Source organism: Macaca thibetana, chromosome 13, assembly GCF_024542745.1.
Source record: "Macaca thibetana thibetana isolate TM-01 chromosome 13, ASM2454274v1, whole genome shotgun sequence".
NCBI lineage: Eukaryota > Metazoa > Chordata > Mammalia > Primates > Cercopithecidae > Macaca > Macaca thibetana.
Genome location: NC_065590.1, coordinates 5,971,395 through 5,992,407, shown reverse-complemented (window position 1 = coordinate 5,992,407; position 21,013 = coordinate 5,971,395). Strand labels below are relative to the sequence as shown.

The 21,013-nt window shown below is 40.0% G+C and overlaps 1 protein-coding gene across 1 annotated transcript in view; it reads right to left on the bottom strand.

The window, feature by feature from the left end:
• IL1RL2 (interleukin 1 receptor like 2) overlaps positions 1–15,522 on the bottom strand; it is a 47,910-nt gene extending 32,388 nt beyond the window's left edge. The window contains exons 1-4 of the mRNA XM_050753286.1: positions 15,225–15,522; positions 14,161–14,395; positions 11,454–11,649; positions 2,758–2,917 (exon numbers count right to left, since the gene is read on the bottom strand). Coding sequence (XP_050609243.1) covers positions 2,758–2,917; positions 11,454–11,649; positions 14,161–14,395; positions 15,225–15,282 — 649 coding nt within the window. The 5' untranslated portion in view covers positions 15,283–15,522. The remainder of the gene's footprint in view (positions 1–2,757; positions 2,918–11,453; positions 11,650–14,160; positions 14,396–15,224) is intronic.
• Between the last annotated feature and the right edge of the window lie 5,491 nt (positions 15,523–21,013).

Genomic DNA, 21,013 nt, shown 5'->3' with positions numbered 1-21,013 from the left:
GACATAAAAAAATAAAAAGCAAGAAACCAAATCATATCATCAGACAAAATCACCTTCACTAAAAGAAGACAGGAAGGAAAGAAAGGAGGAAGAGAAGATCACAAAACAAGCAGAAAACAAATAGCAAAATGACAGGAGTAAGTTCTTACCTATTAATAATAACATTAAGTGTAAATGGACTAAACTCTCCAATAAAGAGGCATAGAATGGCTGAATGAATGAAAAAACAAGACCCATTGATTGTTTCCACACTTCACCAATAAAGACACACATAGACCGAAAATAAAGAGATGGAAAAAGATATTCCATGCCAATTGAAAACAAAAAAAGAGCAGGAGTAGTTATACTTAGGGAAAATAGATTTCAAGACAAAAACTATAAAAAAAGACAAAGAAGGTCACTATGTAATGATAAAAAGGTCAACACCCAACACTGAATCACCCAGATATAAAAACAAATATTATTGGAGCTAAAGAAAGAGATAGGCTCCAATACAGTAACAGCTAGAGACTTCAATATCCCACTTTCAGCATTGGACAGATCTTCTAGACAGAAAATCAACAAAGAAACATTGGACTTAATCTGCACTATAGACCAAATGGATCTAATAGATCCATTTACGGAACATTTCATCCAATGGCTGTAGAATACATATTCTTTTCCTTAGCACATGGATCATTCTCAAGGACAGACTATATGTTAGGTCATAAAACAAGTCTTAAGACACTGAAAAAATTGGAAAAATATCAAGCATCTTCTCTGACCACAATGGAATAAAACTAGAAATTAATAACAAGAAGAATTTTGGAAACTATACAAACATATGGAAATTAAACAGTATGCTTCTGAATGACCAGTGGGTCAATGAAGAAATTAAGAAGGAAATTGAAAAATTTCTTGAAACAAATAATGGAAACACAACATACTAAAACATATGGGATACAGCAAAAGCAGTACTCAGAGAAAAGTTTATAGCTATAAGTGCCTACATCAAAAAAAGAGGAACTACTTCAAATAAACAGTCTAATGGTGTATCTTAAAGAACTAGAAAAGCAAGAGCAAACCAGGCCCAAAATCAGTAGAAGAAATAAATTAAATCAAAATGAAAAAAACACAGAAGATCAATGAAACAAAAAGTTGGTTCTCTGAAAAGGGAAACAAAATTGACAAACCTTTAGCCAGACTAAGAAAAAAAGAGAAGAGATACAAATAAAAAAAAATCAGAAATGAATAAGGAGACATGACAACTGTTATTGCAGAAATCCAAAAGATTATTAATGGCTACTATGAGCAACTACATGCCAATGAATTGGAAAATCTAGAAGAAATGGACAAATCTCTAGACAAATACAATCTATCAAGATTGAACCGGGAAGAAATCCAAAACCTAAACAGATCAATAACAAGTAACAATATAAAAATTTTAATAAAGTCTCTTTATTAAAGAGAAAGAAGTCTCTTTATTAAAGAAAAGCCTGGGACTCAATGGCTTCACCACCAAATTCTATCAAACATTTAAAGAAGAACTAATACCAATCCTACTCAAGCTGTTCAAAACAATAGAGGAGGAGAAGATACTTCCAAATTCATTCTATGAGGCCAGTTATTACCCTGATACCAAAACCAGACAAAGACACATCAAAAAAAAAAAAAAAAAAGAGAGAGAGAGAGAAAACTATAGGCAAGTATCTCTGATGAATATTGATGCAAAAATCCTCAACAAAGTACTAGCAAACAGAATTCAACAATACATTGGAAAGATCATTCATCATGAGCTAATGGGATTTATCCCTGGGATGCAAGGATGGTTTGACATTTGCAAATCAATCAATGTAATACATCACATCAACAAAATAAAGGATAAAAACTATATGATCATTGCAATTGATGCTGAAAAAGCATTTGATAAAATTCAACAGGCCTTCATGATAAAAACCCTCAAAAAACTGGAAGTAGAAAGAACATGCCTTAACATAATAAAAGCCATATGTGACAGACTCACAACTAGAATCATACTGAATGGGGAAAAGCTGAAAGCCTTTCCTCTAAGTTCTGGAACACAATGAGGATGCCCACTGTCACCACTGTTATTCAACATAGTACTATAAGTCCTAGCTAGAGAAATCAGACAAGAGAAAGATATAAACAGCATCCAAATTAGGAAAGAAGAATTCAAATTATCATTGTTGGCAAATGATATGATCTTAAATTTGGGAAAACCTGAAGACTACACAAGAAAACTATTAGAACTAATAAATTCAGTGAAGTTGCTGGATACAAAATCAGCATACAAAAATCAGTAACATTTCTATATGCCAACAGTGAACAATGTGAAAAGAAATTTTACAAGTAATCCCATTTACAATAGCCACACATAAAACCATATGATCATTTCAAAAATATTAAAATGCACAGGAATTAACCAAAATTAAATACCTGGGAATTAGCCAAAGAAGTGAAAGATCTCTATAATGAAAACCATAAAGCACTGATGAAAGAAATTGAAGAGGACACCAAAAATCAATCAAGAGTTTTGAGTGTTCTGTTGTTCAGAAGAGGGAACTAAGTTGCTCATGCCCTTTTGCCTCAGTCTTCCCACCTTCTGATTCTAAGAGTGGCACATCTGAGAGCCTACTAGCCTTCAGGGAAACCAAGACCTAGAATCACTCCTGCTCAAATCCCAAAGCCCAAAGCCAGAAGCCAGTTCCCACAAAGCCAAAAGAAGACAAGGCAACAGACATACATGAACATACTTACTGATGCTCACAGTGATGCCATTTAAAACTTCGTACTGCTTTCCTGAGTGTGTCAGTATGACTTGACACGCGTAGTTCCCTCTGTCCTCTGCTGAGACATTGCTCACCAAAAGCCTGGTTTCCAAAACAGTGAACCGCTCCCCTGTAATCTCGTTACAGTCCTAATACAAATAAAAACAAAATTCAATTCAATGAATACTTAGAAACCTATGTGATCCCTAGAATTCAGGTAATTTACAATCTAACTGAAAGACAACAGATAGCTAGCTAGCTAGGTAAATAGAAAAATAGGTAGATGACAGATTGGTGATAGATAGACAGACACAGCAGAATTCCTTGCCCAGTCTGTATATAATGTGTATATATATGTGTATGTGTATATAGATATACACAGATTTGACAAAGGATATTTTACAGGCTGAAGTGAATGATACAAACATTAAGTCTAGCAGGAGTTGAGAGGAGAGTGGCCTATGTGAGATGGAAGGAAGACTTCATTGAGGAAAACTGAGCCTGGGTCAGTTTTTCACAGGAGGACATGAACAGGCAGGAACGTCCTCCACCTTCAGGGGCCCACGTCTGCCAGTGGACTCCCACTTAATGGCCCAAGTCCCTCTGCCAAGACTGGAAACCCGAGTTCATAATGACTGCTCCCACTGCGGGCCCAATTTCTGCACTTATCAAGCATTGGACTTTATAGAAATCCAAAATAATTCTTCGCCAACATCCAATTTGAAGGTCTGAACAGTGAGCAAAGGAAGCTGGCCAGGTTTATGGAGGGCAGATGTCACATCACTTCTCCTGCTCCCCCCGCCTCCTCCATGGACAAGGCAACAACCTCACACCCAACCAACCAGAAGACCAGTGAGTTTCAGGAATGCTTTCTCTCCCAGCAACCACCCAGAGGGCAAGCCTCACCATTCCTCTGTCCTGTCCTAGGCTCACATTCTCATGCTAATCACCACTTCTTTTATACCTTGGGCCCACTTCTGAATTCTCCCAAACCTGTTCCCTGTCCTTCAAGAAGCTGCACTCCACAGAGTGACTGCTTAGCTAAGTGGTCCATTTGTTCATTCAAACATTTGAGTTCCTGCAGTTTGCTTGCACTGTGACAGGCCTGGCCATGCAGGACTAACATTCAATCTCTCTCTTCAGGAAGTACACAATCTAAAAGATAAAACCAACATGGAAACCCCTAATTAAATAAATATTCACCTGCCCAAGCGTTAAGCTCTCTCCTCACTTAGGCACGGTTCAGTGTCACACTTCACTCTCCACCCCTGGAACAGCATGAACAGAGCCGCCCAGCAGGATGCAGTAAATAATTAATGCCAAACAAGCACTGGTTTATTTATAATGTGAAATGCTACTTCCTAGAAGGCTTACATTATTTCCCTGTAAATACCTGATAGGGGAAACCAACTCATAATCTGACAACTGCTTATCAAACAAAATGGGAGTTACTAATCAGAGTTAGATGTATAAAGGCATCAGACCCTGATACTGTGGTGTCTCCTTCTTTAGGATACAGACAAGCCCTTTTTTTTTTTTTTTTTTTTTTTTTTTTTTGTTTTTTTTTGTGAGACAGAGTCTTAGCTCTGCCGCCCACTTCCTGAGCTCAGGGGATCCTCCCACTCCAGTCTCCTGAATAGCTGAGACTATAGGTATGCATCACCACACCCTAATTTTTTGTTATTTTAATACAGACAAGGTTTCACCATGAAGCCTAGGCCGTTCTCAAACACCTGGGCTCAAGGACTCTGCCCACCTCAGCCTTCCAAAGTGTAGGATTACAGGCGTAAACCACTGCACTCAGCCCGAACAAAGCACAAAGTCTAGTCCTTGCACTTCATAAACCTCTTCCCTGGACAGTCTTCCCTGGATAGTCTCTGGCTAGGTATAATCTCTGGGCCTCCCTTTCTGTGCTTTCACAGTTGAGCAGTCCTCTTTCTGAAGGATGCATTTTTTCTTTCAAGATATACATATTTTAATCATCTTAAAGTTCAGCCTTGCAGCTGAAGGCCATTCTGTCGCTTTGCTATAACTTGAACTGCCTCTATTCTGATCCACTGGAGCATTATTTCAAAGGTTAAACTTTCAACAAGCTTGGATTTAAATTTAAAATCTTTAGGGTAATGTCTCACTAACAAGATTTAAAATTAAAATATTAAGAACAATAGTGTCTACTTTTGAATACCTTATATATTCCAGGCATCGTGAAGAAAACTCCTGACCCGGGACGTACAATATTTCAGAAACACAAAATAACCTGAGAATTCTTACTAAGATGCAATGAGTATGAAGAGTGATGGAGATAAAACTGGTGAGGTAGTCAGGAGCCCTGTCACAGAAAACCATGAAAAGGAGACGAGCTTCAGAAGCCTTCAGAGCAAGAGAATAAGACAATCAGATTTTCTTTTGAGAAACATCCTTTAGTTGCTCTGTAGTTTAAAGGATTAAAATAATGCAATGCTAAAGACCATTTAGATCTTATTTCCATAAACTGAGGCCAAATGGAACCTAAACTAAAGCAGGGAAGTAAGGATAACAAGTAAAAAACAAAAACAATGATTTTAAGCAGTTCCAGTCCACTGAATGTAGTGACAGATATGGGCTACGCAGAGGGAGCAGGACTTCTACAGTCCTAGCTTGGGTATGCAAAGGTGTTACTAGAAAGAAGAAAGAATGCAAAGAAATGGAAAAAATGGTCCTATCTGGGGTAAGATTAAAAAATAGCTCTAACCACGGTGCATGAGGCGAGTGGTGGGGATGGGAGGGTCTAAGAAGAATCTATATTAGACAGTTGGACAAAGGAATCCAGAGGGTGGAAGAAAGATCCAAGTGGAAGAGAACTTGGAGCCATACGGAGAATATAAAGTGAAATGGATGGTTCTATAAATCATCCACTTGAATGTAAGCAAAAGCAAGCACAGAAGGTGACCACGGCTGAAACTATGGGGAACCTCAAATCCTAAGACCCAACTATAGAGGAAAAAAACTCAGTGATGATTACAAAGGAAGTGCCAGAAAAAATAAAAATAATAATAAAAAAAAGATAAACAGAGACAAAGAATGAGTAAGTCTTAGAAGAAAATGAGAAAGGAGTTTCCAGCTGATGGGAGTGCCCAGCAATGTTGAATGCCACAATCAGGTTGAAAATCAATGTCAGTTTAGCAACTGGAGAGCCCAACGTAACTTTAGCAAGTTCAGATTGAGCACAATGATGGGGGCCCCAAACCACTGTGCTGAGGAGTAATTTGGGATTGAAACGAAAACAAAACTGGAGACATTACCACTTTTCCAGGTGTAGACAGATGTCTTAATACCCTAACCTTGTCCTCTGTAAGCTCTTCAATTTCAAAGACTTCCTGGGGACTTCTCTCAGTTTTCAATTCTCTCAGACATAAGCCAGGATTATCATAGGGATTTGCCATTATCCAGAACCATTATCCATCACTTCAATCACTTCAATCATTTCCTTTCCAATACCTCAACTCTGTAGCCCTCCATCCTTCCAGCATCTTCACCTGCAAAGCCCCCATTCTGATGAATCCCTTCATCCCTCTCCTACACACCTCCAACCAGAGAGCAGAGCACTATAGGAACTAATCACATATACAGGCGTCTTGGTACCACTACAAATTCATGGTCTTCACCTTAGCAATTCTTTGCATCTCCATCTATTTACCTACATTACTCTTTCAAATTCTCCCCATAACATATCCTTACAATTATAAAAATTAGGAGCCCTCAGACATGAGTTCCCCCACTTCCTCTCCTCCTCCTTTTCCCTCATTGTATCAGTTCTACTTTAGAACTTTCTGAAATGAACCACACTTCTTAACTTGATTTCTAGGATAGTCCAAATGATCAGCATGCCACCATTCTCAAGGCCTTCCAGTGGATTCACTACAGCCCCTACGGAAGGACTTTTCTCAAATGCGAATTTGCTCATGCCATTCTCCAGATGGTAGGATTCACTGTTGAAATGCTTTAGGTTGGCATAAACAGTGTTTATTTTCTAGCACCATCTTTCTACATGTGCCCTAAACTCTAACCAGGGCCCCTAAACACCATTCTCTTTCTCACCCAACACCTTTGTACCTGCTGCTTCCCTCTAATTACTGACCTTCCTTGCCGTACCCACCAGGCTAACTGTGGTCACTCTTCAAGCACAGTTCAAAGTCACCTTTTCCGGGAAGCATAGCCACGGACATTCCCAGGGTCTGCTCTGATTTCGCTTTCTGTATGTTCACCTCATGCTGTAATAAAATTCATAGTTTACTTGTCTGCTTCCTCTGATAAATTGTAACTTCTTTGAAGACATATGACATCCCTTGGCACAGCACCAAGAAGATCACAGATTCCAAATACTTGAAGAATTGATTCCAACCCTCTGGTTTTACAGATGACAACACTGAGGCCCAAAGAGTGAGTCCAGGTCTGAGCACCTGGTAGTGGCAAAAACAGCCACACCTGGGTCACCAAAACTGAGCAGGTGGTATAGTATCAGGTGGCCCCTCCCGCTTACACTGCTGGCCCCCAGCTTTTGCCTACTTTTGCAAGCCCAGGGATTGTTTTTAAAATAAAGGCATCTAAGCCCCACCCATGGGTGACCTGCTTCAGTTAGTAGAGGGTGAGGCTGAATATCTGGATTTTTAAAAGGTCCAGAGGATCAACTCTGATATTTACTTAGGATTGCTAGTCACAGCTCTGAGGCCATCTCCAAGTGCTGCAGAAACAGAAGTTAGAATAACCAAGGCAGGCAACATTTCAGATAAAGGAAAAGCAGAGGACTTATACAAAACTTACAAGACTTATCTAATGCCATAATAATTAATAAGGATAAAGACTCGGTGTGGTGGCTCACACCTGTAATCCCAGTACTTTGGGAGGCTGAGACAAGTGGATCATCTGAGGTCAGGAGTTCGAGACCAGCCTGGCCAACATGGTGAAACCCCGTCTCTGGTAAAAATACCAAAAATTAGCCAGGCGTGGTGGCGTGTGCCTGTAATCCCAACTACTCTGGAGGCTGAGGCAGGAGAATTGCTTGAACCCAGGAGGCAGAGGTTGCAGTGAGTCAAGACTATGCCACTGCCCTCTAGCCTAGGAGACATAGTGAGACTTTGTCTGAAAGGAGGGAAGGAAGGAAGGAAGGAAGGAAGGAAGGAAGGAAGGAAGGAAGGAAGGAAGGAAGGAAGGAAGGAGGGAGGGAGGGAGGGGGAGGGAGGGAGGGAGGGAGGGAGGGAGGGAGGGAGGGAGGGAAAAAGAAAGAAATAGAATAAGGGAATGCTACAGAGGGCTCTGAAACAGATCTACACACAAAGACCAATATGATTTAAGTCAGAGGTGGCATGCAAAGCAACGTGAAAAGAACAGGTAAACCATAAGTCCACACAGAAAATAATTACATTTGACCCTACCAACACTACACACTTAAAAATCAGTGGAAAAAGAAAAACAATGAAACTTCAAGAAGAAAATATAGGAAAAGGTCCTTTTACCTCGGGGTGGGAAAAAGATTCTTAAGTCACAGAAAGTACTAATCACAAAGGGAAATCAGTACATTAGACTGCATTAACACTAGGAAGTCTGAGACCTCATTGCCAGAGTTGAAAAGCTAGCCATTGCTTAGAAGGGCACAGTGTAACCATTACGCATATCCAGATCTATAAAGAGCTACTACAAATCAATGAGAAATAGACAAGAGGCTAGCAAACCACACACTGGCCAAATGTGGCTAACCACCTGTTTTTGTAAATAAAATGTTGTTGAAACACAACCACACTCCTTCTTTTCTATATTGTCTACAACTGTTTTTGTGCTTCCAAAACAGAGTTGAGTGGTTGAAACAGAGATCATCTGGCCTACAATGCCTAAGATATTTATTATTTGGTTTTTTACAGAAAAAAAAAAAAATAGAGATCCCTCCTGGACAAGGTAGCCCACAGCCACTCAGGAGGCTGAGGCGGAAGGGTCACTTGAGCTCAGGGGTTCAAGGTTACAGTGAGCTATGATTGCACTACTGCACTCCAGCCTGGGCAACAGAGCAAGAGCTTATCTCAAAAGAAAAATTTCACAAGCAAGCACTCAAAGAAAAAAAAATTACACACACACACATCCAAGTGCCAAAAAGAAAATTTAAAGAAGATCAACATTATCAGTTATAATCAGGGAAGTGTTAATTAAGGCTGAAATGAGACACAATTACTTATCCAAACAGCAAATTAAAAAGGCTAACAGTACCATGTGTTGTCAGATATAGGGGCATAAATAACTCTTATACACTGCTGCTGGAACTGTAAATTGGCACCAATTTGGAAAATGGTTTGGCATTTTCTACATACCCTTATGACCCAACTATTTCACTCTCGTGTAATATGTCCCACAAAATTGCATTCATAAGTGAGAAAAGTGTTCATACCAGCTTTGTTTCTAAGACCCAGAAATTGGAAATGACTCAAGAGTCTAACAATAATAACAGTGAAATAGTATAAGCAATGAAAATGGATGAAATATAGCCACATGCAATAGCATGGATGATTCTCACTGGTTCGCTATTGAGCCAAGGAAGCTAGACATAAATACTACATACGATTTTATTCAAATTAATAAAATTCAAAAATTGGTAAATCTAATCTATGATAGTATAAATCAGGGAAGTGGTTATTTGGGGACTAGGGAGGCATAGGTTTTGCAAGATGGAAGAGGTGTGCCTTCAGAGGTGCTAGTAATGTTTTCTTAACCTTCGTGGGAAAGGGTAATTAAAAGGTATGTTCACTTTCTGATAATACAACAAGCTTGTTCACTTATGATTTCTGCATTTTATATGTATATGTCAAATTTCAATGGAAAGGTTTTTTTTTAATGCATTGCAAACAAACATACCCAGGATATATAAATATATAAAATCTCCTATAAGTCACAAGAAAATGGCATGAAAAGTAAAATAAGAAATATACCAAAAGATATGAGTGGGCAGTTCAGAAGAGGATCCAGAAATGGCTAATAAACATATGAAAAAAAGTGGTTAATCTCACTAATAATTAAGGAAAAGCAAAATAAAATAGCAAAAAGGTACGTTTTATACCCACCAGATTGATTTAAAAAATCAGTCTTATAACACAAAGTTCAACACAAGGTTGTAGGAAATCTAGAATACTCCTGGTGAGCCAGGCATGGTGGTTCATGCCTATAATCTCACCACTTTGGGAGGCCAAGGCAGGAGGATCACTTGAGGCCCGGAGTTTGAGACCAGTCTGGGCATCACAGCAAGATTCTGTCACCACAAAAAAATTTTTAAAATTACCTGGGCTTCCACATGAGCCCAGGAGTTAGGCTGCAGTGAGCCATGATCACACCACTGCGCTCCAGCCTGGGCAACAGAGTGAGACTCTGTCATAAAATAAAATAAAATACTCCTGGCAAAACGGATACAAAATTCTGTAAAGCAATTTTTGCAACATCAACAAAGTTGAATACTTTGTTCATCTGCATGCCCTACAAATGAGCAATACTAGGGCTAGCAATCATGTATCTTAGAGAACTGCACGCACTAGCAAATATGCTTAAAGGACAGGTATAAGGACATTCATTTCCACATTTCTTGTGAAAGAGGGCAACTAAACAAACTAAATGAACATGAAATATGTAACAGAAAGGATCGACAAAACCGAAAGTTAGTTTTTGAAAAGAGTACTAGAACTGACAAGTCTCTGATGAAACTAATCAAGTAAGCATGCGTGTGTGTGCGCGCATGTGTGTGTAAGAAAGAGAGAATGAATAATGACTAAAGGTGAACCTTACTTTGAAGGTTTTAATGTCTGCAGACATTAAAAGAGAAGAGCTGATAAACAATTTTCCAGAATATACGAGACCTTTAATGAAACGAGAAACTTCCTAAGACACAAAATCTTACCAAACTCACACAAGAGAAAGAAAGAAATTTGTGTAATCCTTTCACCATTAAAGAAATTGAATCAATAGATGAAAACCTTCCCATAAAGAAAACTCATGACCCAGAGGGGTGTGCTGGCAAGAGTTAACAAGCAGGAAAAACTAATTCCAATCTCAAATAACTAGCCTGTGCTCCTCCATGCTAAGGGCTACTTTCTATGTCAACATATGCCAGGATCATCAAGAAAAGAGAAATTTCGAAGATGAAAACATGAAGTGCAGAAAGATGAGCTTGAAAAAGAAGGGCTAGGAAGAGTTAGACTATATATTTTTATTTGCTAGTATAGCATTATACAAGAATAATCACAGGGCACTAATTATGGTAGCCACATGTCGAGGAAGGTGTGATGACCCCAGAGCAAATATGGAATGGTAACAGGAAAGAGGTTTTCCAGAGAGTGACCTCTTACGATTTGTGATTATTGAACCATGCGCACGTAGTATGTATTTAAACAAACATAATTAATGTTAGAAAATAAAGAACAGCCTGAAAAACAAGAATGACTGGAGGAAGGTGATGGATCCAAATAATAAAATATTACAAAGATACAATAACCAAAATATTTTTTAAAACAGTAATTAGGAAGGTAACATTATCAATGATTGCTAGCTAACTAATCTATCTTAGGAACACAAATTTCTTTACCAATTCTGCCTTTAAAAATACAACTTAACCTATAAAAAACAGTGGGTTTTAAAGAAAAGGAGGAAAAATATCAATAAGAAATTTTTTTTTTTTACCTTATACCACTTTATTGGACCCAAAATACAACTCTTCGGGAAGTGCAGATGACATGTGAGACTATCATCTTTTCCAAGATGTAATATTTGCTTGTACTCATCTGATAAATTTGGTAAACCTTTTACGGAAGTGTCACACCATTGTTTTTCAAAAACAGTTAGGTTTACATGTATTCTATGACAGCTGTCTCTACCCCTGTAAGACAGATTGAGACCTCATAAACTCTTCTAAAAAATCACAAAATCAAATAATTCAGCTCATTTTCAAATGTTTTCAAATCATTTTCACAGCACCACACAAACCCTCTGCCTCTAACAAAGCAGTAAGCACCCCCCAAATCATTCATCATGAAAGGACAAATGGTATTCATACAGTGGAGAAACTGGACAACACCTTAACTGAGTGATCAAAATGGACATCACCAACTGGGGGCAAGTGGACGCCATGTGCCTCTGAGTAATTTTCTGAAGAGGACACAAAGCACTCACCTAGCATTCCAGCCAAAACGGCTGAACCTAATCATGAAGAAATACCTGACAAACACCAGTGAAGGAGATAATACAAAATAATTGCCTATAGTCCTTAAAAATGACGGTATCATGAAAAACAAAGACTGAGGAACCGTTCCAGATTAAAATAAGTTACATATTCATGGCAACCAAATGTGATGCATGATCCTAGATTGGTAACTGTACTGGAAAAGAAAGAAAAAAATTATAAAAGGTCTTCAATGAGACCACTGATAAGATTAGAATATAGATTATAGATTAAGGTATTATATGATGGTTACGTTTCCTGAATTTGATAACTATACTGTCATTATGTAAGAAATAAACAGATACACATTGAAAGGAAATAGGAAATATACACTGTTGATAGGAAATATACATGGAAATATTAAGAGCTAAGAGGATATGATGCATACAACTGAAATGGTTTAAAAATGGCTTAGGAGAAAAATACTGTTTATAATTTATATCATATATATGGTGAAAGAGAAAATTATAAGATAAATGTAAAAATATATTCTTAAAAATGAGGAATCTAGATAATCTAGATAAAGGGTAGAAGGAAGTTATTGATACTATTCCTGCAAAATTTATTTAAATTCAAAATTATTTCAAAGCAAAAAGTAAAAATATACAGTTTCCTAAATACGTATCCTATCTGGATGTTAGTAGTAAAAGTCTTGGAGAATTCACGTTCATTTTCTTTCATGGCAGATATCCTTGTCTAATTTACATTAAAGATTATTTTTCCTCATTTCACAGCTCCCAGATTTAAATAGTTTAAATCTAGCTTCGACATCCAGATTCATTTATGTGATGTATGATCTTCAAGTCTAGTTAATAATTCACAGCCTAGGCTAAAATAAGAAAGCAGACCTCCACATGCTCTGAGTGGTTTATTAGCGACTAAATCTGTGGAAAGGAGCCAGGCAGAGCTAACGACCACTTCCACATGTGAACCACTCGATTTTGTGCATTTTGTCTGTCTGGTGGATAGAAATGAGGAATCTGGCAGAAATCAGAGTGGGACATGGGCCATGCTGGGACACAGAAAGGGGCCGGCAAATATCACGGAATCAAAACAAGAGAGAGAGAATGGAGTACCTACTTCACACCTGGTCTCAAGTTAATTTGCACCTGAACCCTATCGGGCCAGTATTAATTCCATTTTACAGAAAAAACCAAGGCTCAGAGAGATCAAGTAATTTGTTAAGGTCATGCAAGCCAGTGTGGGAGAGTCACAAAATTGTGACCCTCAAACTAAATTTGGTCTACAGATGTGTTTTATTCAGGCCCAACAAAGCTTTACAAATTATAAAAAGTCGCACACACAAATTCCAATTTCCAGATTCCCTTGAAAAGTGAGAGGATGGGCTTGATCCTAATAGACAGCTACCTTTGAGGGGCAGTCACCACCAGGCCTGTGTTACTCATTCATGTTTCTTAGCACGGGTTCTCCAGTGAGGTCTGGAACATGCTCGATGCTTACTCCCTGCCTTAAGCAAATTCCTTGTGAAAAGGGCTCATAGGAGGCTTATTCCTATCTGGATGTGCCATTTCCCACAAAAGCTTTTGGCATTTCAAGAAAGACGGCAGTGGCCAGGCTAGGTGGCTTAGGCCTGTAATCCCAAAACTTTGGGAGGCCCAAGACGGGTGGATCAGGAGTTCAGTAGATCGAGATCATCCTAGCTAACACGGTGAAACCCCGTCTCTACTAAAAATACAAAAATTTAGCCAGGTGTGGTGGCACACACCATAGTCCCAGCTACTTGGGAGGCTGAGGCAAAAGAATCGCTTGAACCCAGGAGGCGGAGGTTGCAATGAGCCGAGATTGCGCCACTGCATTCCAGCCTGGTGACGGAGTGAGACTTCGTCTCAGAAACTAAAAAAAAAAAGAAAAGAAAAAGAAAACAAGAAAGAAAGATGGCAGCAATAATATTGGGACAGACACACTTTGTGAGTGGGTCTGGTCTGAGGTGCCATTTCCATGGGGAAAGATGCATATCAGATTCCAAAAATGATTTACAAATCTGTTCTGTTTAAAAATGTGTTCACTGGAAACTGTCTTGTAACAATTATAAAAACATACAACAAAGTAATTCTTCTCAATGAGTTCTCTATGTTCATTAAGAATTTTCCTTAAAGAATTTATACATACACACACATGAGTTAGTTCTATTTTAAATGAGGAACTTACTTTATAACACATTGGTAGACTCCTGAGTCCCCCCATTCCATAGGGAGAAACAAAATCCAAGTCTCGTCCTGGTGAATTCTAGACTGTATGATTTTGGACACTGGGATTTTGCTAGAATTTTTATACCATGTTACACTGACTTCCCCAGATGTTATGGGAGGGAATGTACAATTAAAAGCAAAAGGCTGGCTTGCTGAAAGCATCTCATTTTTCATAAAAATGTCGTTGCATCCATCTAGGGAATGAAAAACAAAACAATTATCTGTGAAAGAAAACTTTAGTTCTATTTACTGTTAGTTTTTTTAAATGCCTCTTCAATTTTCCAGTCAATTTGAAATTTTATTTGGGAGTTTCCTGAGTCTGAAAGTTTCCTAAAAATAGAATGCTCATTATAAAGTATATTCCAAGTTCTTCAAATGTATCCATAAGACATAATTTACTCCGTTCCCTCCTCACAAACCTCTTCCCCATTGCGAGTGATTTCCCTCTTTCCTTTCTATTCTACGACCCCTAGTTCTTTTCATCCAGAGTTCTTTACTCTGCACTCATTCATCTACAGAGTAAAGAAGCCCTTCTTGTCTTTTCTGTTTCTGCTCTGCCACCCAGTTACTCTGCCTTGAGTAAAAGCTATTTCATCCCAAAACGTTAAAAAAAAAAAGTTGGTTCATTCTTAAAGCTCATTTCTACCAAATTTCTTAGAAGAAATTTGTTCTATTGATGGCGTCCTTGCTTTCATCTTGTCATAAAATAACCCTTTATCATATAAAATAGGCAGTAGTAACTCCATTTGAGCATTTTTACTCAAGTCTTCACTTGCAATTTGCCTAACTCCTTCCCCTCCCCGAAGTCACCTCCAAGCTCAAAGGTGACATTCAGGGCTGAGCATCCCAGCATGGGGCTGAGCATCCCAGCACGTGGAGCTGGCTCTGTTTCCTCTTCGCGGTCTTGGGAGCATAAGCAGCCGCGCTCCGGCTGGCGCGATCCCCTGGGGCTCCCAGTGAGGGGCCAGGAGCCTGTGGACTAGGGCGGCCTCTGGGAACTGAGGACACACGGGACGGACGTACCTGCTGTGACAGACAGTGGAAGGGCGATGGACAACCCGCAGAGCAGCAAGGACCACATCCCCAAACCGGGCTGCAAGGAAGGGAGAAGAGGGTGGGAAGAGAGGGCGCTGTGGGGCGGGCCCGAGGCGCCAGCGTGGGCGACCTCGGAATCTCAAAGACAACCGCCCAGGCCGCTGACCTTCCCTTCTTCCTGGGGAGCCCTCTGACTTTGGCCCCACGTTTCCCCAAAGACTGCCCGTCCCCTGTCTCCTTCGTCTGCGCGCCCGACCTTTAGGATCCAAGGCAGGGACCTCGCCCCGCCGCGGAGGAGGATGGGCGAAGAGTGGGCGGCGGCGGCGCTGCGGCCCGCGTGGGAGCCGCTTCCGCCCCCTGACAGCGAAGCAGGCTCGCGTCCAGAGCTCCCGCGAGGGCCAGGGCGCCCCCCAGCGCAGCCCGTGGCCTGGGTCCCGGATGTAGGACCCCATCCCTACCCGCGTCGCACGGAGCCTCCTCTCCTGCGCGCCCTTGTCCTCGGGATCCGCGGTCTAAACGGAAACCCCAAACACCGGCTTACTTGGGAGCAACCAGAGCAGGCCTACCTGGCAGGGGCCGGCGGGAAAGCAGAAAGGAGGGCAGGGAGCCGCTGGAGCTGAGAGTAGCCGCGAGCTCCACACCTCGACCCAGAGAGGGAGTCGTCTCCCCCATGGTCACCTAGGCGGTCGGAGGCCCGCCTGGGGGACCTGATCCCTGGCCTGCGGTGGCACACATTGTTGCCACGTCTTTTCCTGCACACCTCTCCTACTGTCGGGGCCCCACCCATGCCTGGCTCAGCCAGACTGCCGGCCCGGTGTCTACCTGCCTGCAGGATTGAAGCGTGCAGGACCTCGTGGAGACTGGAAAATATGACAGGGACCTAAGCCCTGTCATGCCACTTCCATGCCTAGGTATTTCCCCGCCACTGTGGGCGGGACAGACCTGCCTTCCCCAGTGGAGCGTAGAAAGGAATGTGACATCACTCTAGGAAGTGGCTTGAAAGCCTCTGAGCCTGATTTTCTGGCATCTAAGGCCTTCATCACCAGGAGTGTCTGCTTAAGTCTATTCCAAGTTGAACGTCTAAATGAACTGTTCGTTCCTTTCCAAATCCCATTTGAGCAGTTACTGCATGCTCTGCATTGGTCTATGTGGAATGACCCCGAAGTGGAAGGCATCCCAAATGGCTTCTACGGAGAATTATGAATCTGCCTGAATCATGCTCATTAACTTCTGTAAGGCAGGCATCCCATGGTGCTCTTCAAGTACTTCAGAGCCTGAAGACTGTTCCTGTCTAAAACTTCCCCATAAGGTGATGTCAACAGGGACCTGTTGCCCTAACCATCTGGAGACACCCCAGAGTCGTCCCACAGGGCACTGAGATGTAGGAAAAGATTCAAAATGTAATCTCCATTCAATAGATGACTGGCCAAGCTCTTCCAGATGGTCTTTGAAAGATCAGAGACAGTGAGACAAAAGCAACCAAAGGAGCAAAGATGCAATAATTGTGCTAATAGCAAAACTTCCTGTGATGGGCTGAAGGTCAGTGGTTTGCAGATTTCTACACTCTTAAAAAGTATTGAGGATTCCAACGTGCTTTTGTCTATGTAGGTTATGCCTGTCAATATTACTATGTTAGAAATTAAAGTGAGAATTTTTAAACTTTTACTTTCTTATTTAAGTAACAATAAACCCATTACGTGTTAACACAAATATCATACAATTTATGAAAAGTAACTACTTTCTAAAACAGGCTTATTGAGAAAAATGACATTGTTCTACATAGATGCAGATCTCTTTGATGTCTGGCTTACTAGAAGATGACTGGATTCTCATATTTGCTTCTGCAATCAGTCTCATGATAGAATATGTCATATAGTTTCTGAAAAGGTCTACCATACACTAATGAGAGAATGAGAATAAAAAAGGAATAGGTCTTAATATCATGATGAACATAGTTTTGATTTCACAGATCTTTTTGAAGGATCTGTCAGGGACCCATACGGCTCCCACTCTTTGAGGACCTCTTTCTTAAGCTATAAATAGAGATTATTATTTATTTCCCCTACCATCAGCAGTAAACGAGGTTCCTCTATATATGTATATTCTTCAGGGTTTATGTCCTCATCCAAAACAAAACAAAGGTGTTACTATTTTTATAAAAGTCATATGATTTGCATTCAGAACTATTGCTATAAGCAGTGTTTCTAAAGTTATAAAGTTATTTCTAAATCTTTTTTTTACGCTATCTTTTTTCATTTTCACTTTATGAATAGATGCATTTGTGTCCTATCTTCTTTCTTAGCCTGAGGACTATATGCCAAGTCTAATGGGTATAGTTGCCCTAGAATGTATGAAGTTAAGACAGGTCATCCCAGTCCCCTGCAGTGCCTCTCACTGGACACTTCTGACATTGCACTTTGCCACTGATTCTGTGAATCTGAAACTTAACTTCCTGGGATGGTCTCTGTGCCAAATGGGTTTCCTGATACATGGAAAATGAACACTTGGCTTTGAAGGCAGAACTGATTCCAGGCATTGTAAACTTAGCAATTAAAAATAACAGGAAACCATAACATTTACTGCAGATTCTCAATTACCTGGAAAAAAAAAAAACCTTAAATGTATTCATCTCCTTCGAACATTAAAGTTTTACCAAATGTATGTTTTGCTCTTATAAACATTGCTGCTCCTAAGATTCCTGGTAATGTCCTTCTCTGCGAGTATTTCAGGGGTCGTTTAGTGAATGGAATTACAGAATCATTGGGTAGGTACATCCTCAATTGTATTAGAAAAGCCCCAATTTTTTGCCATAACTATATCCTTTAGAGGAAAATAATTTCATTGCTTCATGTTCTTACCAATATTTGGTAATGTCAGACTTTTAAATTTTGCCAGTTGTGCTGCTCTGATGTAAAAGCTATCCTGTGATTTTATTATATATATGTTTAGATAGGGAGGTAAAGCCCATTTTTCAGAGATGGCAGTGGTAAAGCCTCCATAACAGGGTGTATAATATGTAATAGATGCTTATCACCATCCCCCTGCTTGTCTAATTCTCTCCCACTTGCAGATATTTTTGCAATGGGGAATATTCTTAATGTTTTCTAGCATTAGTCAGTGGCCATAGGAAATATATTTTCAGTTGGTTTTTTTTAATGAAGTAAATCAACTTCCTCTAGAGATTCATTACTTCATTCTGAGAGCAGACAAAAAGCAACAAATCTGTGTGTGAAGAAGGCATTACAGAATTCTGCTTGGTTGAATTTTACCTTCAATCTATTTGGCCCTCAGACTAGGATATGACGGCTACTCAGAAGGGTAGCAGGGCAACAATTTGGATTAAAGATTTCATATACAAATGTGTATTTTACATGATGCCTGATGTCTGATGTCTAAATGTCTGATGATTTCCCATTGGCCATAACCCACAGATAAGGTTTCCCAATGAGAATGAAACAGAAATATATTCACAAGCAACAATTAAACTTTGCAAAACTCAGTATTAGGTTGGGGTGGGGGTTTCGGGCTCCACCAAGATCTTTATACTTTTCAGGCCCTTAAGTTCTCATATTTCCGCTCCGTGAGGCTTGGGAATATATAGCAGCATTTCTGTAGCAGACTGCTATTGTTGGGATAAAATGAACTTCCAGAAATGGAAGCAGCAGCCAGGGAGACTAGAGAGAGGTCCTTAAAGCACTTGGTTTCCTGCAGTACTGGGCTTAATCTCTCCCTTGAGCTCCGTTCATTAGTTCGCTCAGTCCCTCATCAAATATTTATACAGTTCCCACTATGTTCCAGGTGACATTCTAAGTGCTGGAAATACAGCTGTACAGAAGACAGACCCTCTTAGAGTTTACAGTCATTCTAGTGTCAAATAAATAGAAACTTTTGAAGGATGATTTCAGGTTGGTGAGAACCCTGAAAGCAATTATGATGAAGTGATGGAGATGGTGTTGGGGAAGTCCTCCCTTCAGAAGGGTCTATGGTGCAGCAGAGGCCCGTGTCAAGGCAAGGAGTCCAGCACGTGGAGGTCTGGGAGAAGGGCTCTCCCCAAAGTAGGAAACAGCTAGTACAGAATCGCAAAGGAGGAAACAGTTTGTAAATTCCAAAATAACACAGATGAAGCCAATAGCCTCGGCTGCCTCAGCCTCCCACGTGGCTGGGATTACAGACATGTGCCACCATGCCCAGTTAATTTTTGTTTTTTGCTTTTTGTGTGTTTTTGGTAGACATGGGGTTTCACCATGTTGGCCAGGCTGGTCTCAAACTCCTGGCTTCAAGTGATCCGCCCACCTCAAACTGTAATTGTTAAGTGAAACGTTCAACCATGTTAATAGTTAACTGGCAAAGTAGTGCTTATCGCAAAGGATAACCTTTTTTGTCTATCAAATTCACAATTATTTAATAATGAGTATTCTCAGTGCCACACACTGCTTGTGTAAGAGGAGCAAATGTCTCTATGGAACATCAAGAACCTGAAAAGGAACTTGCCCTCTGAATATATGCTAAGCAAATGATTAGGGAAGTAAAGATATTAGAGAAAGGATAACTATTGCACTTTGACTACTGATAGCTAAAACTAGAAATAATCTGGATATCCAACAAAGGCAGCAATGCTATCAGATTATGGACCATCCATTTGGTAGACTTAGTGACTACTTATAGATTGTATTTCATATAATAGTAATGCAGGCAAATATTTATGCTAAGTTTTAAAAAGAGTATTAAACTCCATGTATATGGTCTCAGTTATGTCCATAGAAAAGTAATAAAATATCAATAATTATCTTTAGATTGTGAGGTTATGGGTGACATTTTTCTTCCTTATATGTTTTAGAAATTTCCACATTCTCTCAAACCGTTATTGCTTTCATAATAAAAACAATTTCTCCTAATTTATTTTATAAAATGTCTTAAATGTAATTGACTCCCAAGGGGATTACTATACCACCTTCCTAACAACCTCCCTATGTAACCTTTTACCTCTTCCCAATCTGCTGCACAATAGTGCTGTATCAATGTGTTTCTTTGTTCTTCCAACCTGTTGCCTCCAGTATCTCCCATATACCTACTCCCAGTGGTAAAGTTCAAATATTTCAGTCATGATTTAAGACCCTCTATCATATGAGATTGTTTCCTGAACAACTTTCTCTTCACACTCTTCTTCTCTGGCTAGATTTCTGTTTTTTCTTACTTTGTAATTTTCTCCGTGTCTAGCATAATGTTATCCACATGATTAGCACCTTTTAAAAATCTAAAAGTAGGCTTCAGAACACAAATATTTCCCCTGTGTTTTTGCATTTGAGAGAGGACATGGGTCCAGTTTTAGGAAAGACAAGCACTCAGAAGCAATCAAGTATAGTGTGGAAGGCGGGACTACAGAATAGTATCTGATGATAAAAAGTGTTGAGACAGGTGGCGGCTGTCCACAGCCTTGAAAGCAAATGAGAAGCTGCAGTCTGTCCCTGGCTAAGCAGGGTAAGTGACATAACATGGCTGAGGAGGGAAAATGCAGTGTTAGCCAGGGAAGGATTAACTACATGAACCAAAGCAGGAGTGGGTCCCCACACAGGCTGTGAAACATGCAATACCCTTTCACTACAGAAGCCTAAGGAATCTCATTCTGAGGACGTGTAGATTGACAGGAAAACCAATGAACACTGTAGAATGGTATCATTGTAGCCCTTCCCTTCCGGAAGCAGAAACCAAATGACACTTGGGATCACTGCCAGGTCAAAGGTTTTAAGAAAAACAAGCTTCATCGACTTCACCCTGTA